Below are 26,501 nucleotides of genomic sequence, written 5' to 3'. Positions count from 1 at the left end.
CGATTTCAAGTCTTTCTCTATATATTTACGCAGAGACTTAACACAAAGAAAGGCACGAAGCCATTGTAGAACATAAGCAAACTGATCATGCATCTAAGTTGCCAGTTACACAAAACAAACATATATCACGGTTGAAAAAAAATACGTAATCAAATATTAGATCCAAGTTAAACAAAAAAGTATAAAGAATTATATTTTAACAAATTCGAGTTCGAAACGCCTTTGTATTTAATTAATTTATCATTAGTTAACATTCTAGCTTATGTAGAGAAACTGAGCTCAAATTTAATGAGCCATTTTGCTGATAAAGATTAGCTGGCGCTGACGTCATAGGTCACATGTGTGGGTATGGGAAGTCTTCTTCTTGAAGTGCAAGTACTCAACAGGAACGTTATAGTATTTATAAAATAAATGAATATATTTTAAAGTTTACATTTTTCGATATTTTTTTTATGTTCATTTGACAGCATTTACTAAAATCAGGCAGAATAATTCAGGCATTAATGTACAAGATGACTGTTTTTATTTTCTCATTAACCATTTCAGTTGTATAATAATAGTTAATGCTTTAAAGTTTGAAGCAGTCTTACAATATGAAGATTCCTTTGTATGTTCATCTCCAGTTTAGAAGAACATTACGACGTCTTTATTGTTCAGTAAGATTATTAATCGTCTACTAAATTATTGTTTCAAGTTTTTCATTAACCAAGTTCTTAAATGATCAAAAAGTATTGCTTTCTATTGACAAAATGATCATTTCTGTTTTTCTAAAGTTTAATGCAGTTTTATATCACTTTTTCAATATATCTTGTTAACTCACGTTGAAAAAGATCTGACCTTTTCTGTCCAGGCAGACAGGTTTATATTAAAAACGTCGGCTTTAGTTTAAGAAAGCCGGCCTTCATAGGCTATTTTATTTTTACCTCATTATTCCCAAATAACATGTGTGTTTAAATCCAATTCATTGATTCAATAAAAACTATATCTAAGATTTGTAATGTCATACGTTGCACCAGATGTCTAATACTGCAGAAATACTTTACTAAAACGGCAAACAATCACTACCTACTACAAGTTGGTACTTCCGGTTCCTTAACTTTTAGTTCTTTAAAATAAAACTTTGTTTTCTGAAATATTGTGCATGTCTTTTATTTACATACATCGTGTACTAAAAGAATAAAGACAATATTGAGCTATTCCTTTAAAAATATATAAGAAAAACAGAAAAATGTAAGTTTCCATAGTGCTTAATATGCAAAGTTGCTTACCACTAGATTCCCCAAGGAAGTAATTTTGACTGCTTCTTAACTGCTTTTTCATTTGCCAAAAATATACAAATAATAATGCATAAATTATTTTTTTCCAAGTGAAGTAAATTTTTTTTTTAATTTTCAATATTTACTAATAATTTGTTTATAACTGTAAATAATATTAAAAACTATTAAAAATGAATTAAACATTTTCCTTACACATTAGTTATTCTCTCACAATGCAGTCATTTTGACTGCTTTTGGGTAATGTACTAAGTTTCAGTCTTTCTAGTGTTAAAAATAAAGTAAATATTTCGTTTATTTTTATCATTTATTTAGTAAAGTCATAAGATGTTTCTATCATTAGTTATACACATTTAACCTTCAATTTTACTCATAATTATTTTATAGGTAGTTTCAGTTCGAAATAAAACTTAAAAATATTTAGTAGAAAAGTTGATTACTTCGTTAGCACAAAAAGAGATTATTTTACAATTTACAAAACATGAATCAATAAAATTTTTAAAAATAAATAAATAAAGCTATTTGTACGAGTTTAATTTTTTAGTGAACAGGTTAACTTTCATTTAAGGGTATTTTTTCATTCGATTTGTTTTTATCAAAAGTTAAAGCATATTTTATTTCCTTTATAACTTAAACAGTTATCTTTTAACCTTTAAAAAAACTGAAAACTTGTTAAACAATTTAATTGCTGAAAAATAAACTTTAATCGCAAGTTCAAAATAATTATAAAAATTCATTGTGAGGAAAATTATCGCTCTCCATAGTTTAGAGATGTCTTCTTCCATCTAATTAAGCTTCGTTAATCAAGACTTTTGAAGAAGAAAAAATATCTTGTTTGATTTTAGTATTTTTTTTAATGGTCTAAAAACCAAGCGGCTCTTTTCTTTCCAGCCTCTGGCTTAAATTCATCTTAATTTAGAAAAATACCAGAAACTCACTGTCACCATTCTTGTAAAAGAACACTAATCTTTTGAAAAGAAGTCTTGTTTTAATTTTTAATCTTCCAAAAGCCTTTTAATAATCAAAGATTATTTCTAAGTTTCACGCTATTTAACATTTTTTTTTTTATATTCGTCGTTGAACAGCAGACCCAATTTTGGGTTTACACCTACTAACTCGGTAACCTGTAATTTTGAACCCAATCCAAAAGACAAGTAAATTCTTGGATCAAGTATTGGGTGAAATTTGTCTTTTTGGAGGACTTTTTGATGGAACCAACTCGCATTTGCGTTACATAGAGAGGAAAAACCACGAAAGTCTTCCACTGTTAGTCTGACAACGAGGGGACTCTAAACCATGATCCATCTACCACAGAAGATATTTTACGTCAACACTGTGATCGGTGCTGGCCGGGTGTGGAAATTGTATCGACCAGCCATCCTTGGGATTCGAACCCGGTTCACTACATTGGAAAGCGAATGCTCTATCCCTTGAGCCACCACGGCTAGCTATTTTACATTTTAATTTATAACCTTCGTTGAACAGCCTGCCTAACTTTTTGGGTTTATGCCTCACTAATGTTCAACTCTGTAGACTTGTAATTTTGAACCCAATTCAGAAGACAAGGGAGCTTCTGGATCAATTATATTATTTTATATATTTTATAACCGTCGTTGAACACCCGACCCAATTTTTTGGGTTTACAGCTACTAATGTTTAACTCCGTAATCTTGTCATTTGGAACCCAATCCAAAAGAAAAGGAAAATCCTGGATCGAACGTTGGGAGAAATTAGCCTTCGTGGAGGACTTTTTAATGGAACTAACCCATATTTGCGTTACATATGGAAAGGAAAACCTATCACGGTTAACTTGACGGCAAGGGGACTCTAACCCATGATCCGTCTACCACTGAGGATATTTTGCGTCAGCACTGTGGGCGTTGTGAGCCGGGGGTGAAATTCGTTCCGACCAGCAATCGCAGGGACTCGAACCCTGTTCACCTCATTGGAGGGCGAACGCTCTATTCTCTGAGCCACCAGCTCGCTATTTAACAATATCAAAATTCATTGATTTCCTTCTCTAATGTTTGTCCCGAATTTAGGAAATATGAAAATTAATCCTTTAATTCTTCCTTTGTTTTTTTCAAATTTTTTTTCTTCCGATTGACATTTTGAAGCGTAAGTCAATTTCAAGGTCTCCGCCCAAACTTCAACTTAATGAAAAGTGCTTTTTTCAGGAAGTGTCATTTCGCTTCATTCATCTTCAAATTGTTCCATTTTAAGATGAGAATAACCTAGATTGCTCTTTCTACTTTCGACAAAATGGCAGAATGTTCGGAACCCTTTCTCATTAGGGTAAAATATCCCCAACCCCTCCCACTTCATTTAGGAATTCGCTCAATTAGGCTTAATTACCGGCGAGAAATTCTTCCAAGAGAAATCCTGATTTGAATTCTTAATTCTGCCCTCTTTTAAGATGATGAAACTATTTAACAACAGTTTGGAAATGGTATGTCTCATAAAAGAAAATTTGCCACAATTTTTATGGCCATTTTGTGATGGATGTTAAGCGGTCCTTATGATTTGGTACAAATGAGTCTAAAGTTTGATAGATAAGTTTCGCATCGCTTTGATGAGCAACCTCCACTGAGACATTAAGTTAATTGCAGGCAAATGAAGTTTAATTTGTTCTGGTTAAGGACACATGGCGATTATCAAGTGTATAAGAATATGATTGTACTGTCCCCGGCCACATTGTTAGACACACTATAAGAATCTATTTAAAATTATAATTCTCTGGTGATGCTATGCAGCTTGTTTTAACTCGGTTTGCATTTGTTTACACTCCTGTTGGTTAACATTGTAATGCAATACGTTCAAAAGAAATACAAATAGAAAGTATATAAAAAATTTCCTGTATGAAAACCCATTATATGTATGTTTAAATATAAAAGTATTACATATAAACTCGTGCAAATCATGTTATTATTAAAAAAACTACAGTGCGTCCAATAGTTTGGTCCAGTTATTATAATAAACTAATATAATGCTTGATATAATAAATATTCCATATTTATATTATATATCGTCTGATTTATCCTATCGTCAAATTTATATTCTAATAATTTGATCTAATTATTATAATAAGCTAATATAATGCTTGATATAATAAATATTCTATATTTATGTTATATATCGTCTGATTTATCCTATCGTCAAATTTATATTCTAATAATTTGATGTAATTATTATAATAAACTAATATAATGCTTGATATAATAAATATTCTATATTTATATTATATATCGTCTGATTTATCCTATCGTCAAATTTACATTCTAATAATTTGATGTAACTATTATAATAAACTAATATAATGCTTGATATAATAAATATTCTATATTTATATTATATATCGTCTGATTTATCCTATCGTCAAATTTATATTCTAATAATTTTATCTAATTATTATAATAAACTAATATAATGCTTGATATAATAAATATTCTGTATTTATATTATATATCGTCTGATTTATCCTATCGTCAAATTTATATTCTAATAATTTGATCTAATTATTATAATAAACTAATATAATGCTTGATATAATAAATATTCTATATTTATATTATATAGCGTCTGATTTATCCTATCGTCAAATTTATATTCTAATAATTTGATCTAATTATTATAAGAAACTAATATAATGCTTGATGAAATAAATATTCCATATTTATATTATATAGCGTCTGATTTATCCTATCGTCAAATTTATATTCTAATAATTTGATCTAATTATTATAATAAACTAATATAATGCTTGATATAATAAATATTCCATATTTATATTATATATCGTCTGATTTATCCTATCGTCAAATTTATATTCTAATAATTTGATCTAATTATTATAATAAGCTAATATAATGCTTGATATAATAAATATTCTATATTTATGTTATATATCGTCTGATTTATCCTATCGTCAAATTTATATTCTAATAATTTGATGTAATTATTATAATAAACTAATATAATGCTTGATATAATAAATATTCTATATTTATATTATATATCGTCTGATTTATCCTATCGTCAAATTTACATTCTAATAATTTGATGTAACTATTATAATAAACTAATATAATGCTTGATATAATAAATATTCTATATTTATATTATATATCGTCTGATTTATCCTATCGTCAAATTTATATTCTAATAATTTGATCTAATTATTATAATAAACTAATATAATGCTTGATATAATAAATATTCTGTATTTATATTATATATCGTCTGATTTATCCTATCGTCTGATTTATCCTATCGTCAAATTTATATTCTAATAATTTGATCTAATTATTATAATAAACTAATATAATGCTTGATATAATAAATATTCTATATTTATATTATATAGCGTCTGATTTATCCTATCGTCAAATTTATATTCTAATAATTTGATCTAATTATTATAAGAAACTAATATAATGCTTGATATAATAAATATTCTATATTTATATTATATAGCGTCTGATTTATCCTATCGTCAAATTTATATTCTAATAATTTGATCTAATTATTATAATAAACTAATATAATGCTTGATATAATAAATATTCTATATTTATATTATATAGCGTCTGATTTATCCCATCGTCAAATTTATATTATACTAGGAGGCTCAGCCCCCTGCCCGCTAACGCTCGCCAACCCCCGAGAATTGCTGCGCAATCCTATGTGGTTCATGCCGTGAACCATGGCTCGCTGCTCTTGCTCGCCAATGAACACAATGTTCTAGCACAAAGACATAGTATATTATCATCAAAGACATAGTATTTTATCATCAAAAACATAGTATTGTAGTTATGTAGAAGAATTCTATCAATGTTCTTATTGGCTTTTATAAAAGTATATTAGCTATTTAGATTGTACATGGTGAAAAAATCAAAACATTAGCTAAATGAGAAACATATTAGCAAAATAAATTATCAAATATTGCAGTTGCTCACATAAATTCAACTAAATGTGTATAATAAATTAGTTAATGCTAGAAATTCTGAAAGTTTTAGAAAAAAAATTTATTATTTAAAAATATAAACTTTAAACCCTAACTTTTCCTTGTGAGATAATAACCCTCAAAAATTTTTTCCTTTTCAAGAACACAAAAATTTGTTTTATCGCCAAATGAAATATTTTTTGGTGATCAGCATTATTGAAATCAATTTCTATATTAATTAACATTTTTGATTAAGTACATAACATTTAGAACAAAATAAGGATGTTTTACATACAATAAATTAAAATGCATGGCTGTTAGCATTACCCGAGAAATACCATGTGGAGGTCGCCATGCTGCATTTCTAATCGGGGACTTTTGATTTTGGCAGATATTATACTCTTCGACATCTACTGTTACATCTTGAACAGTTATTATTGCACTTGATCTCTGCAATCTACGTCTTCCATAACATTCCTCAACACTTTCTCGTGCTCTTTGAACACGTTTTCCTTCATTACGTTTAAAAGCCCTAGCAGCTTCACTAATATTCTGCATTTTAAAGCGTGAAAATTCAATGCATAAATAAACGCGAAATATAAAAAAATTCAATGCATTCAATGCAAACACTTAGACGTTTAGGTAGCTCCCAGTAGAAAAATATCAATTCAATAGCGGCCTTTTAAAGTATTCTCACTTCAATTAATTAATTAATTCTTAATTGAGTTTAAATTAAATATTATTATGTTTTTAGGGCATGAATCTGAATTGAACAAAATGATAATGCTCACTCTGGTTATTGTTTCCGTTTTTAAAAGCGCTACATGTTGAGCCACCTCATCTAGATTTGCCATGTGACATTTTTAGCAGCAATCATTGGTCGATTTTCTAATGTTGCCATTCGGGGAGTTGTAATGAGGCTTTTTTTTGGTGCCGTGTAAGAGAAATATATATATAGATATATCGTCTAATTTAACCAATTGATACACGAACTTAAACAACAAAGCTGTAGTAACAGCTGATAATTTAGATTTTACACAGAATCTTATAGTGCGTCCAATAATTTGGCCTGGGACTTTATAATATCATTGAGATAGATATTTAAAGTATTCACGAAAATTTTAAAATAAAACTTATAATCTCTCATTTGAGTCGTGGTGGCTCAGGGAATAAAGCGTTCGCCTTCCAATGAGGTGAATCGGGTTCGAATCCCAGCGATGACTGAGCGATACGAATTCCGCCCCCTGCTTGCACCAACCACAGTGCTGACGTAAAATATCCTCAGTGGTAAACGAGTCACGGGTTAGAGTCCCCTTGCCGTCAGGCTAACCATGGGAGTCTTCGCGGTTTTCTAATCCATGTAACGCAAATGCGGATTAATTCCATCAAGAAGTCCTCCACGAACTCAAACTTTCTCCCAATACTTGATTCAGGAGTTCCCTTGTCTTCTGGATTGGGTTCAAAATGACAAGGCTGCGGAGTTGAACTTTAGTAGTGGTAAACCCATAAAATTAGGTGGATTGTTCAACGACGGTTATAAAATAAAATGAAATCTCTAATTTGCTTCCTTCCTTATTTTCCTATTTTTTAAAATTTAAATCAATTAAAATCAAGAAAGACGCGAGGAAAAATATTTCTCTTTAAACATTTATCTAGTATAATCACTTAAAAGCATATCTATTTTTAAATTACCGCATAATGGACATCCATATTTTTTTAAGAAAGATAATTTTTGCCAACTATGAATATTACTAAAGCACAAAGGGCACCTGCTCATTTATTATTTTGTATCAGTTACTTATCAGAAATCTTCTAATTTAAAGAAAATGTAAATGTATTTGTAAACGAAAAAACAATAGTTTTTATTATACCTTGAATACTACGCTTAAAAATAGATGACTTATTTGTCTCCTTCTTCAAACTTTGAAATAATTGTTTAAGTTCAATAATTTTATACAATAAACTGTTAAAATTTCTGAATCAATAAAAATAAAGCACTCCATTAGCTATTCTATCGTACGGAACAAATACTTATCAAAGTTTTTGCAGTAGCAAAAATAATTGTCTAGCTTCTATTAACAAGGAAAAAAATCGAAGAAACTATTGTTTTGTATGTCGTGTAAGTTTCCAAATCCAGCATAAAAGGACAAAATCGTCTTAAGGATTTGGATCTGAAATTTATCAGAGCTAGCTTTCGTAAGCGTAGAATAGGAGACAATTCGTTTTGTTCTGCGTTCATGTTCCTGAATGCAGAAATAGGATACACTATTCTCTTTATTGTTTGGATACGAAACTTATCAGAGTTTTTGTTATTCTATTGTATTGTTTCATATAACAAATATTTGTCAAACATTTGGATGCGAATTGAAAATTTGAATGTTGTTTTTAATACATCAGAGAAGAAATTTAATACCTTAGAGAACATTTTTATACATAAAATTTTATAATGAGTACTAAAGGATTAACAAAAAGTACATCCCTAATCAAGTACTTTTATTAGGGGAACCGGAAAGTAACGTCTTTTCGACGTTATAAAAAGTCTATATAAAAATAATATCGAGACTATATCGAGAAATATATCGAGACTATATAAAAATAATATTTTATGAGACTAAGAGACTAACAAAACTTTGTGAAGAAGAAATTTCAATCAAGTTTTGTAAAGGGCACTAGAAAGCATAGAGAACTACAGAAATTGATACAGTTGTTTTCTAACAAACCGAGAGACTTCCTAAAAAACATTTGTAATAGAACTAAGAGACCTTTTCTAATTTTAACACAAAATAAATTAATTTTCGATTTTAAATCGAGTCATTCGTGTTCCAAAATCGATTAGTGAATCGAAGCTTTAAACAGGTCGTAAAATGAGGATTCAATCATGCAATAAATAGGAACTTTAACAATTAATTGACGCAAATGGATGGGATTCCGCAGTTTTGGCTTTGCTTATGATTTATACATTTGCATTAAGGGAATTAATATGAAGTCACGCATTATTTCCTTCTAATTCTATCTTACATCTAATTTTATCTTCCTTCTATTCTACCTTGCCGAGTTTTAAAATTATTTTTATTATTTAAGTGACAGTTAGTAATAAAGCTACTAATTTACAAGATACGATACTAATTTACAAGATAAGGGTGTATCAATTGCTATTTTAATTATGTCAAGTGTTTATGATTTTAAAACCTATTTTGTGTTGTTTAAGTATTTCAAAAGGGGATTTTCTATTTAACTAATTTTCCATATAACGAACTTATTTTTGGGATATTTAGCGACTACGTTAATATATCTATAATTTTCTTGGGGGCACCTGCTCCCGAACCCCTAGGTAGTGGGCTCCTTCTCAACACTCAGCAGAAGGTCCTAGAAATAAATAAAATGCAGCTGATGAGTGACTTTAGTTTCAGTTTTAAAAATATAGGACGTCCACTAAATTATTAACCCATTTTGAACATGAATTATAGAAATTCTATTGTGGGGAGAGGAATAAGCTGCTTGCTGCTTTGTTATTAGATAAGATATAAATTTTAAAAGAATAACAAAAATATCGTGTTTAAATAAATCTTAATTACTCCACCAGATGGCGATGGGTATTGGAAAAATTGGCAGAACGTATAGTTTTCCTTTAATCGTTAGTTCTTTCCACTGATACGTTGTTCAGCCAGCGCAACTACCTAGTGGCAAAATTTGAAACTATTTAAGCGAGCTGTATTTTTTTTTTTTTTTTTTTAGAGTTTTTTTGTTATTTACACTTAAAACTAATCAGTTATTTTTCTGTCTCAAATAATAGATTTTCCTTCATTTTCGAATTTTATTTTTGTCTGACTGAAGGAGAAAGGGGAGGAAAAAAGAAGAAACACACGAATGAAAATTTCGTATTTAGAAAATTCTTTATTGACGTGTTGCATCTCTTGTTCGTTCATTAACAGTCAGAATTCTTGATAAAAGGCCTCTACCTTTTCTCCAGATCCAATTTAGGCGAGAAAAATGCTCTGTTTTAAAATTCTCTTTCCTCCGCCATTTTAAATTCCAACACTGTAATGAGCTCACACTTTATTAGTCTTCATAAGATCTTTGTGCTCTAAATGAAGGTCGGCGTCTGTAAAAATCCATTCTCGCCAAATCACCTCATTTGCATACGCCAACAACTTAAAATTCCAATCCTGACACAAAAGGCTTCATAAAAAAACAATTTAGCAATTTTTGAAGAGAGAAGAAACTCTTTGGTGAAATATTCTTACTGTTTTCCGTCCTTCAAGTCAATTTCGAATTATTTTTAGGAGCCAAGCATAATGCAGAGATATTTTCTTTACGATGGGAAAAGTTTATGCAATTAAGGGATACGCGAACTATATTTTTGCTTCTTAGCTTTCTTTAAAAGTATTGTTAGAGAGTAAGTTTCGAAAAGGAGGAAGTTTTAATTAAATATGTAACGTAGTCAAGACGTTAAATTATTCGATGATACTACATGTTTTCTCATCCTGTTTGAATTTTAATACGCTCCAGCGAGTTAACAGAATATTTTAATTTAGAATTCAAAACAGAATTACATTTTAAAAGTCTTGTTATACAATCTTGCGAATTTTTTTTTCTTCTGAAGATACTAACATAATTTTCAATTTTAGCAGGAGAATCTGTATTTATTTTTAAATACTCTCAACTATATAAGGGTTTTGTTAATTCATTTATTAATAAATTTTATTAATTCATATTATAAACGTTTTTATTCCAAAATAACTTGAAGTTAATATGGCTTATGCTTCAAGAATATATAACTGTAGAGACGAATATTAAAAAGAAAAATAATACTTTTTGTTAAGATTTTATTAAAGTAATCATAACATTTTTCGGGAATAGTAGTTTTCGACAATGTCAACCTTCATCTATGAAAAGGTACCCCAACATAGAATCTAGTTAGCATGTCTTATATGCTAGTGAATTGGAATTGTATTTTTGTAATGGTAGATACACTACAGTACTCCCCCACCAGAATTTTATCTGTGATAGAATTCGATGAACGGGATACCACTAGTTGATTCATTGCTGTTCTGTGAGAAGCCGGGAGAGCTGTATTAAGATCACCGTACTTTTTGAGTGCTGATTGTGCGAAATGTGTAAAGTTCATGGTCGTGGTCACTCCTATGTTGCCATTAGTAGTCGAGTTTATACAGTCCGACGTTGGGTGTGATGGAGACTGAGTAGCAGCAGCGCAAGGAAGTGGATAATTTTGCAGTCCCAAGTAGCAAGTCAACTATTCAATGTGGACCATCTGCCTTAGTAGGCGTGTTCAAATCGAAGAGGGAGTTTCTGTCCAGGTAGGCGTTTTTCCATCACGTCCAGGTCACCAATGTGAGGATAGTAGTTACCAACAATGTCAACCTTCATCTATGAAAAGATATCCCAACACAGAATCGAGTTAATATGCCTTATATACTAGTGAATTGGAATTGTATTTTTGTAGGGGTAGATACACTACATTTTTAAATACTCTCAACTGTATAAGGATTTAATTAGTTCATTTATTAGACGTTTTTATTCCAAAATAGCTTGAAGTTATTATAACTTATGCTTAAAGAAGATATAACTATAGAGAAGAATATTAAATAGAAAAATAATACATTTTAATATTAAAAAGAGAAATATTACTTTATTTAACATTTTACAATTCTTGTTATACCATCTTACGAATTTTGTTTTCTCTAAAGATACTAACATAAATTTCAATTTTAACAGAAGAATCTGTATTTATTTTTAAATAACCTCAACTGAGTTTTATTAATTCATTTATTAGACGTTTTTATTCCAAAATAACATGAAATTATCACGGCTTGTTGCTTAAAGAAGATATAACTATGGAGTCGAATATTAAATAATTATGTTTTAGAAACGCGCTTTAAAAAAATTAATTGAAATAAAAAAAAATAAGTAAAAAAAAATTGTGATCGTTTTATTAAGATCACTGGTTACTCTTTGGTTAAATGTTTTTCCTTTTTGGATTGACTCCGTTAAACGCCACAACATTTCAAATCATGGGTTGCAAAAAACTGTCTCCATTGATGTTTGTCGTCGGATTGGTTTTCAAATCCTGGCTTTATACGTGTTTCAAGAAGTTACAAAATACTTTTCCTTCTTAAAGTATACATATTTATATTAAAATCACCGTGAAGACAGTAATTATAAGTTAATAATAAAAAGAATTTAAAAAAATTTTAAATTATTATTGTGTAAATACATTAAGAATGACTGCTGGTGAAAATAAAAATAAAAAAAGAATTCTAAAAAAAGTATCAAACAGCAGCGGTCGCTTTAGCAACGCATGCAATGATGACGCATGCGCACTGTTTGCTATTGCTCTTGGAGATAATTGAAAGGTGTGGTGACGTCTGACGTCTAAAGTGCGCACGCCATAAAACTCAAAACAAGATCCATTTTGCCCATTTTTGAAAAATTGACTGAGAAATAAAAAAGATATGCGTGGTTTGCTGTGTTTGAATGAGCAAATAATTTTTTCCCAACCAAGATTCAAAATTAGTTGCGAAGTTATTTAACTGGTGGTGCTTTTAACAGAGAAAAGTATAAAATGATATTTTTAGAATTCGCACTATAATTTTGAGACAGCAGCAAGCCACAGTCTGAAAACAAAACTGAAAGATGGCTTTGAAGGAAAAGTAGTTGTAAATATTCATGTTTGAACGGTTAAACATGCTGCAAAAATTATTGCTTCACAGTCTGCTCAGTTGCAGCTCCATCTTTTAGGGAATTTCATAACTAGTTTTAAAATTTTGTGGGAATAAGCAATATTAAAAAAAAAAAAAATTTGTAAGTCATTTCCTACTTAGGTTAACAAAAAAAATTTTTTTAATTGCTTCTTATTAAATAATTATAATTTTTCTCAAATATCAAACTAAAATTAATTAATTAAATTTAATGCATGAATTAATATTTGAAAATATTGTATTAACATCAATTGTCATTCATTACAAGTTAAAAAAATGTATTTTATCTTGAGTGGATGAATAATTAAGTATTTTATCAACGATTAAAAACTTGAACAAGATATAGGGAGAGTGTGAAATAATAGTAGGAATTAAATAAAATTAAGCTTTCCTAAACAGTAAACTGTAGCCATCGTTATTTTTGAAATAATTTTTTTTTTGAAACACCGCAGAGCTATTACTTCTATAATTATAAATGAAATGCATCTACCTCATCTTGCAATTCATCTTTGAGAAATTAAAATAGCATATTTTGATGACAGACCAAAACACATAAATTGCTTTGATTTCTTAGAAAATACTTTCAATCTTAGTATAATTTTCCAATTTAAACTGTTCTTTTGACTTACAGAAATAAACTCTAGAATAAAAATACAACACATCCTGATACGGTAGTCCTCACAATCAAAACATTCGAGCATAAACTTCGAATTTTGTTTACAAACAACCCCTTTTTTTTCATTTCTTAAGATTTTCAACAACAACTACAGTACTTGAATAATGCATAAAAAGCAAGAATGCAAATTCTAGCGATAAGTTTGCCTTTTCAATGCTTTGAAAAACTGCACAATCGGAATTTCCTTTTTTTTCCCATTTATTTATTTTTTCCTAAAGAAAAAAATGTTTTCCTTTTCTGATATAACTTTTATTCGGAATTGTGTCCCGAAGAAAAATAAAGTACATATTTTCTTTGACAGCAAAAACAAAATAAGTCTGAATTGCGTTAAGGGCTATAAAATGAAATGAAAGGAAGAGATGAATCAGCATAAATTGGGAGGGCGGATATAAATGAGTTTTGGAATTGCTAATAACAAACGGAGAAATTCTACGAACTGAAAATTCCTAATAATAGTCAGTGCTTATAAATTTTATTAAACGATTTAATTTATATTTACTTTTTTCAATAAAATGAACAATCTAATTTTGAGTGATAAAGAGAAAGCTTATGTATGTATTTGAAAAGTGTTAAAATTTTCCATTTTTTCTCATTTTTGCGAGGAATATTTTTTTCACATTAAAAGAAACGAAAGGAACATTCTTCATATATTCGAATAAAATTTTCCTTTTTTCCTCATTTTTGCTCGAAATATTTCTTGTGCATTAAAAAAAAAAAAAAAAACGAAAGGAACATTTTTGACAAATTCGACTAAAATATTAAAGTTTTTCTCATTTTTGCTAGATATATTTTTTGCACATTAAAAAGAAAAACGAAAGAAACATTCTTCATATATTATACTGGAAAATATAAAGTTTAAAAAAAAATGTCACCTAAATATTAAATTAGATTTTGAATGTGATGCTAAATTTAGAATATTTGATACGAGTAAAAGTCTGTGATCATACTATACGGAAAATAATTTTAAATTGAATTTACTGTTTTGGAATAAAAATATCGAGTGCTTTGTAGACATTTTATTAATAATGATTCTTGTTATTGTTTGTTTAAAGACATTTTATTTAAATGGATCATATAGAAAAATTTCCATAAATTATTCGATTATACCTTAACTTACAACATCGAAAATAAAGTTATCTTGTCATAAGTTCCTAAAACTATTTTTTAAATAAGTGGAGGAATCGTATTTTTTATCATTTAATTCAAATTCAGCTACAATATTATAGGTATTGGAATGTTTCGATTTCAAAGAGGGAATCATTTGTACCTATTACGCTATTAAAAGCATTTAAGGAATTCCATGGCATACGTCAACAGCAACAAGAAATTCCATGAAATTGGAATCACTAGAAAATCACTAAATTTCTTATGTAGATAAGTTGATAAGTCGAAAAGATGTATTATGAAGTTTCAATCGAAGTGTTTTTTTTTTTTTTTTTTTTTGTTGGTTTGTTTCTCTACTCGGCTATATGATTTATTTCTGTTTACAAACCTTTTGCTGTACAATTCTAGTTTTTTTTTATTTTTTTTTATTTCGTTCTATGAATTAGTGCTATTTCAGTTAGCTATACAACAGATTGGCCCAGTGTAGAATGGTGCAATGAATAAAAAAAACATATTTAATAAGAATTAAATTTAATAAATGTAAGCAACTAAAAACGAAGAATAATGATGGTGTAATATTTGTTAGGCTACCTTCTGTGATATTGTGACAATAGGCCATCCATTCTGGTGAGCTGCCTGCCAAACAGTGATACATGATCAGAATTATAGTAAATGATTACAGCGTCCTCCGTTGGTCAATCAGAAATTCGTATCACCATTCACAGTGCCCAGCACGATCCGCTAATTTACAATCCAACGATCTTCAACGACTCTCTCTCTTTTTCCTCTTGGCTGTAGTCGGATCCATACATGCTCTTAAAATTTGCTACCTAAACTAAAGAAAAAAAAAATTTTTTTAATGCTAAGCAGGAGCTAAGGTCGTTAAAAAACACTGAATAGGAAAATCGTGCTCTGGTTGTTAATATTTTGTATTTGATTGCGTTTGCGGGTTTGCGTGGTTCGTATTACGAGCACATGAAAATAATGCTGATCTAATTTTAGATAAACAACAACAAAAATAATGAATAGCGGATTAATTATTAATTATGAGTTTATTGACAACAGCGCATTGGTCTATCTCTAGACGCAATGATATCCAACAAGGAAGTAACTTTTTTCTAATTAATGTAGGTGGCGCTACTATTACTACATTCATACCGGCTTCAACACTGGTTTGCTCATGAAGGGGTTTTCCTCTGGGAGTGTATTTACTGTTTAAAATTATATTATGGGGTTATTGGTTGCACTTGAATATTTCCTTCTCTCTAGTTAAAATCGTACATAAATATATATATTATTGTATTGTAATATATTGTATTATATTGTAATTGTATTGTATTGTAATATAAATTGTATATTATTGTAAAAAAAAAGCAACTTAATAAGAATCATTGCGACTAATGAAGGCATAATCAGCTCTTTTAATGTAATAAAAAACTACCATTTCTTAGTATTCAAGGCGTAAAATACAATGGTTGTCATTCTGAATTCCATCATCAATGCTGTTAGCAATGCCTGTCATTTTGAACTACTGAAACTATTAATGACGTAATTAATTTTTTTTTTAATTTCTTTTAAGAAGCAGGTACTGGTGTCTATATATATATAGACACCAAAGCGCACACACACACACACACACACATGTATATATATATGACGTCCGGTGGCTGAGCGCTGTCGTGCCACAGGTCCCTGGTTCGATCCTCGGGTCAATTGGTTAATTTAGACGATATATTATATAAATATAGAATATTTATTATATGAAGCATTATATTGGTATATTATAATAACTGGACCAAACTATTAGATGCATTGTAGTTTTTTAATGACTACATGATTTGCACGAGTTTATGTGTAATACTTTTATATTTAAACATACATGTAATGGGTTTTTATTTAGGAGATTTCTTATATAATACCTATTTGTATTTATTTTTACGTATTGCATTACAAATGTTAACCAATGGATACACGAACGTAAACAAGTGCAAACCGGTTTCAGCCGTATAAAAACAATAAAGCTGTATAGTATCATCTGATAATTAAGATTTTTCATGGAATCTTAAAGTGCGTCTAAAAATTTAGCCACGGTCTGTATATTAAACGATTTTCATTTGTGTTAATTACGATGTTTTCAACGTTATTTGTCCAACCTTTATAGGGACATAATATATTGCAATAAACCTAAAATTATAATTTAATCACGTCAACTTTGCTTTTAACACGTTATTAATGACATCAACGTGGTTTTATACTTTCGGCATTATCCACGCTGTTGCAATTCATTTTCAGTTTTACAATTGGAACAATCCGCAACATCCACCAAAAACTCTCCGGATATTTAAAAAAAAAAAAAGAACAAAAAAATCGCAGAAAGAGGCGGGAATACAACAAAATTCTATTCTTTCTCGTTAAATGAATTGGGGAGCAGTTTAGATTAATGTTATAAAACAACGAAAATAATCTCTGCTTCGTAATTCAGAGATAAATGGAAACAAAAAGAGAACTTCTCTCAGGAAAATGGCGGGAAAGGGGAAAAAAAGAACACAATTCGAACAAAAGACGAGTGAAGTGTCGTCCCAAAGTGCGAATTCACGAAGAGACAGATGATTCTTGGCAAAGAACCAAAGGGGAGGGGGGAGGCAATGCCAGCTTCCGATTGGGGAGCACAATGGACCCTTCATCCATCTAGAGGAGCGACCATCTTGGCAATTAGAGTCTTGGTGAGGAGGGATTCGAACGAATACTCCTCCTCCTTTTCTTGGGTGATGTCTTGATTTCTTTCTTGGATGCCCTTAAACTGTGTGGGTACTTTAGCTGTTATTCTCAGATTTCTTACCAACTGATGATGATTTTGTGATGGGCGCTGGTCTGTGAAATTACAGGGTTTTGCTAGGATCTATATTTGGTTCCCGGATTTAGCTTCGTTTTTCCCTCTTGCTGCATCTCTGGAGGCTGCAGTGGAACATTCGAACGAATGTTATCAAAAATGTGGTGTTTTGATGATAGATATTGACCATAATAAATAGAAATATGCTGTTATTTACAGTAAAGTGATGTAAGCTACTCATTTTATTGGAAAAAAATTGTTAAAAATGACTAATGTCTGGTCGGAGCGATCTGAAGGTGACCTTCAACTTAGCATCAAAGTGAGACCTCTTTTAAGGGGGTTGATATTGTTCAGGCTTAGGTTTTTTAAAATGACGATGACAAATAATAGATAATTATTTTAATAAAGTATAAAAGTATGTTACTGTGAATGACGGAAATGGGTAATTGGTGACTTCTACCGGAGAATGTTGACAATCACGTTTTGGTAAATGCCACTGATCTTTTGATTAATACTACTTCAACCACTGTCTTTTAATTCAAACTTGTACCCACTATCATTTTTGCAGATTTTGAAACCACGCAGTTTTTCGATCAGTACTCGAACCAGTGATATTTTTATAAGCACACCCATCGTTTGATTAGTACTTGAACCACAGTCTTTTTAATCAAACTCGAACCCAACCTCATTTATTCCGATTTTGAATCCACGCACTTTTTTGATCAGTACTCGAACATACAGTTTTTTTATTGGTACACCTATCTTTTGATTAGTACATGAACCACAGTCTTTTTATTCAAACTCGAACCCACTATGATTTTTTCAGATTTTGAAAAAACACTTTTTTTTATCAGTCTGCAAATACAAGGATGTCTTTATTTTATTTTATATCCGTCGTTGAAAAACTGACCCAATTTTGGGTTTTCGACTACTAATGTTCAACTCCGTCGCCTTGTCATTTTGAACCCAATCCAAAAGACAAGGAAACTCCTCCATCAAGTAATGGGAGAAATTTCCTTTCTTGGAGGACTTATTTGATGCAACTAACCCGCATTTACGATACACGGAGAGGAAAACCACGAAGACCTCCAACGGTTGGCCAGAAGGCTGGGGGATTCTAACCCATGATCTGTCTAACCCTGAGGATATTTCACGTCAGCACTATGGTGGGTACGAACCGGATGCAGAATTCGTATCGACCAGCTATCGCTGGGTTCGGACCCGGGTCACCTCATTGGGTTCGTACGAAACCGCGTCTTCAGTACAGACTCTCATCGCTTAGCGTTGCTGGCAAATAAAATACTAATTTCCAACTTTCCTTTTTCTTACCTTTGTAAATTTGTTCATTTATTGGTGGTTGTTGACTTCCACTGGAGAAAGCTGACGATCATATATGTCAAAATTATATACTAGGTCTAGTTGAATGCCACTGCCCGTTATACCCTTCACGCATGTTCTTTTAAGGCTTAGTGCCACTGCCCGGTATACATTTAATCTGTACTCCGATCACTGATGTTTCTTCTAATATGTCTTCAGCAGATATTAAAATATCGAATAAATATAATAATATCAACAACTACATTAATATCAAAGCGAATGTAACAAACATTTTGAACATTCTCCAAAGTGACTTTGTGATTGTTGCCATTCACCGGTAAAATTCGAAATTCTCTTGATTTCGGTAATTCGCTGAAATATATATATATATATATATATATATATATATATATATATATATATATATATATATATATATATATGACATATAAGCTAATGTAAATTTCATGTGATTACTAATTGTTCTGAGGCCCGCAATTTCTGAAGGCTTTATAAAAATTCCACAAAGCAAAATGTAGTGCTTATTATTTATTTTAAATTAGAAAGAAAATTGTAGAGAATTTCTTAATATCTATATAAAAACTGCGATTTTGTTTGAAAGTTGGTCTTACAATATTCTCCGAAATATATAAAATTGAGGCTTTTTCTGCCCTGGATGTAGTTGTCTTTTTCCTCCGTTGCACTGCAGTTTTCATGGATCTAGCATAGACATCACACATTATCGAAATGTAAGATTGAGATCGACATTATATAAAGTTGCTTCTCAAACAAATATTTTGAATTATATCAAGTTTGTATGGCTAGAGAACATGTTGCGAGGTGTGTCTGTATCAAGTTTCCTTCGGCAGGAGGACATGTTGCAATGTGGGTCTGTATCAAGTTCGTATGGCTGAAGAACATGTTGCAATGTGGGTCTATGTGAAGTTTGTATGACTGGAGAACATGTTGCAATGTGGATCTGTATCAAGTTTGCATGACTGGAGAACATGTTGCAAAGCGGATCTATATGAAGTTTAACGGCTGAAGAACATGTTGTAATGTGGGTCTATGTGAAGTTTGTAAGACTGGAGAACATGTTGCAATGTGTGTCTGTATCAAGTTTGCATGACTGGAGAACATGTTGCAAAAAGTGGATCTATATGAAGTTTGTATGGCTGGAGAACATGTTCCAAAGTGGGTCTGTATCAAATTTGCATGGCTTGAGGACATATTGCAATGTGGGTCTGTATGAAGCTTGTATGGCTGGAGAACATGTAACAAGGTGGGTCTGTTTGAAGTTTGTATGGCTGGAGAACATGTTGCAAGGTGGGTCTGTATGAAGTTTGCATGACTTTGTTTCTTTCCTCCAAGCCCTGAGCATCTGGAGAACATGTTGCAAAGTGGGCTGTATCAGGTTTGCATGACAGGAGAACATGTTGCAAGGTGGGTCTGTATGAAGTTTGCATGGCTGGAGAATATATTGCAAGAAGGATCTGTATGAAATTTGTATGGCTGGAGAACATGTTGCAATGTGGGTCTGTATCAAATTTGCGTGGCTGGAGAACAAGTTGCAATGTTGGTGTGTATGAAGTTTGCATGGCTAGAGCACGTGTTGCAAGGTGGGTCTGAATGAAGTTTGAATGGCTGGAGAACATGTTGCAATAAGGGTCTGTATCAAATGGCTGGATAACATGTTGCAGTGTGGTACTGTATGAAGTTTGCAAGGCTGGAGAACATGTTGTAATGTGAGTTTATATCAAATTTGTGTGGCTAGTTGTAATGTGGCAAGTTGCAATGTTGGGTATCAAGTTTGTAAGGCTGGAGAACATATTGCAAGGTGGGTCTTTTCCCCCATAAAACACAGATAAATTAACAATAGGGTTATGCTCATTGCCTGTAATAATTTCTAAGAATATTTAAAAAATTAATAACCGTCTAATAGTACTTATTTTTTACAGATCTTTTTGATGATTTCGCTGATGAAATCCGACCAATAGGTAAGTGTTTGATTTTGAAGTCTCATTATAAACACAATAATTATTTCTGACTTTTGCATGCTTTTTTTGTCTCTTTGTCTTTGAATTATTTTTCAAATTATAATTGAAAAAAGAACACTTGAAAAAAAAACGTTCTCCATATTAAAATTTCTTTGTCTATTCTTTGTGTTAAGGAACAATATTTAATACTTTTCTGTTAAGCAAATGATACCCTTAAGCAAATGAAACTTTTAAAGGAAGGAATTGAAACGAAACAGAAATAAATTGCAATATAGATTTTTTTTTACCACAATTATTTACCTATTAATTTCTAAAAACGTTAATTACAGCTTTAATATTATGCATTATTTTTATTTTATTTTAAAAGAAAATTGTTAAAGTTAGAACCACGCTGATACAAATTAATTATGACTATTGCCTGATTTTAGTTACTGGAAGTTTAGATTATACGAAGTACCGAGAGAAATAGTGAAACAAAGATCTCTAATCCAAATTTTTAAGTCATTGTCTGCTTTGGTAACTAAAAGTTTGGATTAAACGAAGTTCCGAAATCAAAACAAAGATTGAACTATTAAGGACAAAAATCTACTCAGGATACAGAACGCTTCAATTGTTCGAATTCTGTTTGATTTGGACCAATTGCCAGCTTTGGCAACTAAAAGCTTGGATTATGCGAATTTTCGAGAAAAATAGAAAAGCAAATATTTCTTATCCAAACTAATTAGGATCGTTATCTGCTTAGGTTATTACAAGTTTGCATAAAACGAAGTTCCAATATAAATTAGAAAAAAATCATAAAGAGAGGATTTATAATAAAATAATAAGATTATTTTTTTTTTGCTCTATGCACTGTTTTATTATTTTCTTCATTTTGTGTCAGATGTAGTTTAAAGCAGCATACAGTTCTGTGGTATTTACTATTGTGAATAGATAAAGACTTCTACCATTATACTATTTAAATATTATACACTTCTTTACCCCCTTGGTAGTATATATGTTTGCTTAAAGAATTTGTTAAAGCATGTTGTTATTTACTCTCTGAATGTTTTAATTAACCTATTCTTTTTCAAAATGTAACTGTAGTGTATTTTCATTCCCCCCTGCCATGAAAACAATTCTATTTATTTCTCAAAGCAAATAAATCGGAAAAAGAAATTACACAAAAATATAGCAGACAAACTTAATAATATCCGTTGCTAAGTAACAACGAATGCTTTGATTTTTCTCATAATTGTGACTCTTGATTGAAAAATAAGCGAAATTTTACAGAGTGTTCTTTGTAATTGACAGAATTTTAAACGTTGCATTGACGAATTTGCATCAGTTTCGTCAACATATGATACTACTAACTGTGAAACAATGTTTTTAATGTAGCCACTATTTGCAGCAATGACGTAGAGAATTCTGAGTACAGAATTAATTGCCACCCGTGCAAATATTTTAGTTGGAATGGGCTAAAATAAAGCAAAAAAACTTCGTTTTATATTTTTTTTTAAAATTAGCAACGCCATCTGTTATCAGATTTTGTAACTAATTGCGATACTGGGTGAGAGAAGTGTATTGTTAGCAATGCAAAATGCAGCAAACCGTGCATTTTTATTTCTGTCTTTATTTTTATAAAGTTATTCTTAAAATCATTGGTCAGTTTTAGGATATCCGAATGAGAGAGCTAAGGCAGTTGAGTTTCAAAGTTGTAAAAATAATTCTTATTTAAAGTGTTAACAAAAAAATCAATCTCGTTAACAAACATGTGTTAACACTACATCGACAAAACCTTACTATAACATTGGACATGTATACGTTAAGTGTAATAATACTGAAATAGGAGTAATTGCGAGCTGTTTTAACCTTTTTATCCAGTCAGGTCTAATTTGACTCATATCGTTAAAAATAGTTCATAAAATTAAATGCGAAAGCAAAAGCACAATATTTTGGGGAACAGGAACACAAATCACGCGATCTATATAATTTTCGAAAATAATTTTTATTTTATAACAGATGAGTTTAAAAACCATTAATGATCTAAAATGAAAAAAGAAGAAAAAGTTCCTTTAGAGGGGATATTCTCAATTTCTCTTCTCTAATGGAACACTAAATAATTCTTTTAGAAAAACTCAAAATTAATAAAGAAAGTTCAGAAAATTAATAAATAAAGTTCCTTAGCAGCTGTGAGCATACTAACTAAAGAAAGACTACTAATTAATTTGGAAATAATTAATTTGGGAATGAAATTCATTGTTTATCCATATCCATCAAATCCATTGTTTTATCCATAGAAGTCTTAAAATTAGGTCAGATAGTTGAATTCGCCAGGTTTGAAACGGCTTCTAGAGTCTTTAGCTGAATTTGTTTTTGGCTTACGATGAAATCGAATAAAATCGAAGAACTGATATGAATTTTGAGAAACGTAATTATTTATTCTTAGCTGTGATTATTCTGTTTTGAGTTGAATAGTACGATCATCAATGCTGATGCAATTATGTGTAAATTTATGTCGTTTTTGTAATTTATTATCGTTATTGGGAGAAAAAGAATGTATGTATTTTTCAAATTTTGCTCTTCTTTTTATTATTTGAATTTCGCTTAAAATAATCGAAAAATAAAATAAAATAATCGTAAAAAATAAAATAATCGAATCTTAAAATAATCGCTTCATAAAAATAATCGAAATATTAGATAAATTGTGGATTTATTGGAACAATAATCACAGGTTCCAAAAACCACTTTAGATAAATTGCAGATCTATTGGAACAATAATCACAGGTTCCAAAAATCACTTTAGATAAATTGCGGATTTATTGGAACAATAATCCCAGGTTGGAAAAATAATAATCACTGCGAATTAAATAAATAAATAAATAAAATGTTTTCACTGTTTCAGATACAAATAACTTATTTGCAAGCAGTTTTGAATATTTTTTGGCACTTTTCCCTAGGAGTGCCAAAAACTATCCTCCTAATTCACCGTCCGCTGACTCTGACACTGATTAAGTATGTCACATGAGAAAAGCGAAGCAAAACAGAGACAGAATGCCGGGATATGTCACGCTTTAAGTGTCACTAGCAAACTACTGTGACGAAATTAATTAAAAGAGAAGCAACTTAATCTGTCAGATTTCGTGAAAGGACTCTTTTAAATTTCTCAAATAAATATTTTAGTTCCATGCGAGGTATTAATACATTCTTTTGTTTCAATTATGATACACTAATGTAGTGTCTCAACCCTAAACTTCGCCAAAAATATTTTTATTTTTTACTATTATTTATTAGGAAAATGGTTGCTGAAATGGCTTTTCATGTCCAAGCACATTTTGACGAAATTAAACTTCACATCATAATCACAAATAGTCGTAAGAATCATTAAAAAATGTAATGTAAGCAATAATATAAAAGCAATACAAGATCAAATAAAAAAGCAGAAGATAATTTTTAAATTTCTTAGATTCTTTACAATCTGTAGTGTGATCCTGATTGGTTGTGGAATCGCGGCAGTTGTTTACGCCTACGACTGTTCTTTCCATTCTATTTCGAGTAAGCCAAGCCCAACAAGTATCGATTCTCTTAAGCGATGCATTCTATATTCTCTTACACAGATTTCAATTTTTTTCACTATATTTATATCTTATTTACGTAACGCAAAGAAAAGCACGAATCCTTGTAGAACATAAATAAACTAACAATGCAACAAATAATAAATCCAAGTTAAACAAAAAACGTGGAAAGAATTATATTTTAACAAATTCGATGTACGATACGGTGTTGTATTTAATTAACTTCACGCTAATTAACATTCCAGCTTATTATGAGAAACTTAGCCCGACTTTAACACGCCATTTTGCTTATAAACGATCAGCTTGGGCTGACGTCATAGGTTTAAGGTGTGGGTAACCATGATTTTCTTCTTCTTGAAATTCAAGTGTCCAATTGTTTTCAAGACTGAGATTTCATCAGTGGGTATGTTTAAAGTTTTTCATAATATTCCAAAATATTTTTATGTTTATTTTACAATTTAACTAACAATTAACTTATTTTGCAATTGGGTTCCTGCGCTTGAAGAAGAATATTACGGATACCCATACATAGAACCTATGACGTCGGCTGATAAGCAAAATGGCGTATTAAAGTTTCACTACATAAGTTAGAATGTTAATAAACGATTAGTTAGTTAAATACGGAGTCGTGTCATGCACATCGAATAGTTGAAATATAATTCTTCTTTTACTTAACTTAGATTTATCATTTGTTTATGTATTTTATTGTAACTGTGACATATTTTCGTTTTGTGTACAACTTCAATGCATAATTAGTTTGTTCCACACGGCTTCGTGTCTGTCTTTGTTATAAGTCTCAATGTAAATATAGAGTGAAATCTTTGTGAAGGAATGTATGACTAAAAAGAGTTAATGCGCGACTTACTCGAAATAGGAACAGTTGCTAACCTAAACAACGTTTCCACAACCTATCAGGATCGGGATACCCTCACTACGTCATCCCATTGTCAAATGTTTCGTCAACAAGTGAAATTCTTTTTGTTCATTTCTTTGTACTGAGTTGCATATCTTGTGTACTTAAGGTCAATTTTTTTTTTCAAATGGAAAGAATTTTTTTTTCCATCTAGGTAATTGCTCGTTTCGTTATGATTAACAAACATGTTAAGAAAATGCTCTTACATAAAGCTAAAATAATTGTATGTTTTGAAACCTAAAAGTTCTGTGCTTTTGTAGACAATATTGACGTTTAAGATGAAATAAACAATGATCAATGAGAATCAATTACTGGGGTTGGAGAAAGGATTCCTCTTTTAGTTAAACAAAAAAAAAGGAAATAATACTACACAAATAGAAGAAATAATAATATTTTTGTGTAGAAGAAACAAAATGGCTTTGAGTTTATGCTTAATTTTTCAGCATTAACTTATATTTACGCCATTTTTATATCTTCGAGTGTTTCCAGTTTGATTGATGAAGCTAGTATTTTATATTTTTCTAAATAGAACTGCAAACTAAATCAATTTGTGTGCTGTAAGTTGTTTATGGAACAACCAAGAACACTGACGTCATTAACTAATTCTGATTGCAACACAGAATAGTTATTAAATATTCAACCTTTCTCCAAGTCAAAAAATATAAGCTTTTCAAAAGCTTATAAAAGCTTTTATAAAGAAATTGCGATTTTTAAATTCTGCAATATTTTTGCATATCTTAAGCATGCTTTTTTTGTTCACTCATGATCTTCGTTGGCAGCTCTTTCAATAAGTCCTCCTCCATATTTCAGACAAATAAATTATCAATTTTACTCGACAGAGAGATTAATCTTTCTGCAGGAAATTTGAGAAATACTTTATGTTGTTCAAAAAATACTTCCAGCTGTGCATGGTTCGATCCCCTGTGACGGCCGCTGTAGAATTCAGGGGCAGGATCATTTTTTTTTATTCCCCAGAAGATTTTGCCATTCTGATGCCTTTCAAAGCATGATGGATGGAATTACCATTCAAAACGTCTCTCGAATTTTAAGTTTTTATGTTGTTGCATTCTTTAGTTGAGAAAGAACCTCGATTTAGTTTTTTTCATTTTAACCCTTAAATGACAACTCATTGGTTGAAACATTATTATGGTTAAAATTGGGGGAGGGATCTATCGACA

At 30.4% G+C, this 26,501-nt stretch overlaps 1 protein-coding gene across 6 annotated transcripts in view; it reads left to right on the top strand.

Moving 5' to 3' along the window:
• Positions 1-26,501, top strand: part of LOC107447300 (disintegrin and metalloproteinase domain-containing protein 11) — a 204,670-nt gene that overhangs the window by 66,907 nt on the left and 111,262 nt on the right. For all 6 annotated transcript variants that reach the window (XR_015435316.1, XR_015435317.1, XM_087167335.1 and 3 more), the window contains exon 2: positions 20,821-20,859. Coding sequence is in view for 4 of the 6 variants with exons in the window: in XM_087167335.1 (XP_087023461.1) it covers positions 20,821-20,859 (39 nt within the window). In the remaining 2 variants the exon portion in view is untranslated. The remainder of the gene's footprint in view (positions 1-20,820; positions 20,860-26,501) is intronic.

The sequence above is a fragment of the Parasteatoda tepidariorum genome, chromosome 7, assembly GCF_982258835.1.
Source record: "Parasteatoda tepidariorum strain Cologne lab strain chromosome 7, Ptep-v5.0, whole genome shotgun sequence".
Taxonomy (NCBI): Eukaryota; Metazoa; Arthropoda; class Arachnida; order Araneae; family Theridiidae; genus Parasteatoda; species Parasteatoda tepidariorum.
The sequence above is the reverse complement of the archived record's forward strand: the minus strand, read 5'-3'. Positions and strand labels throughout refer to the sequence as shown.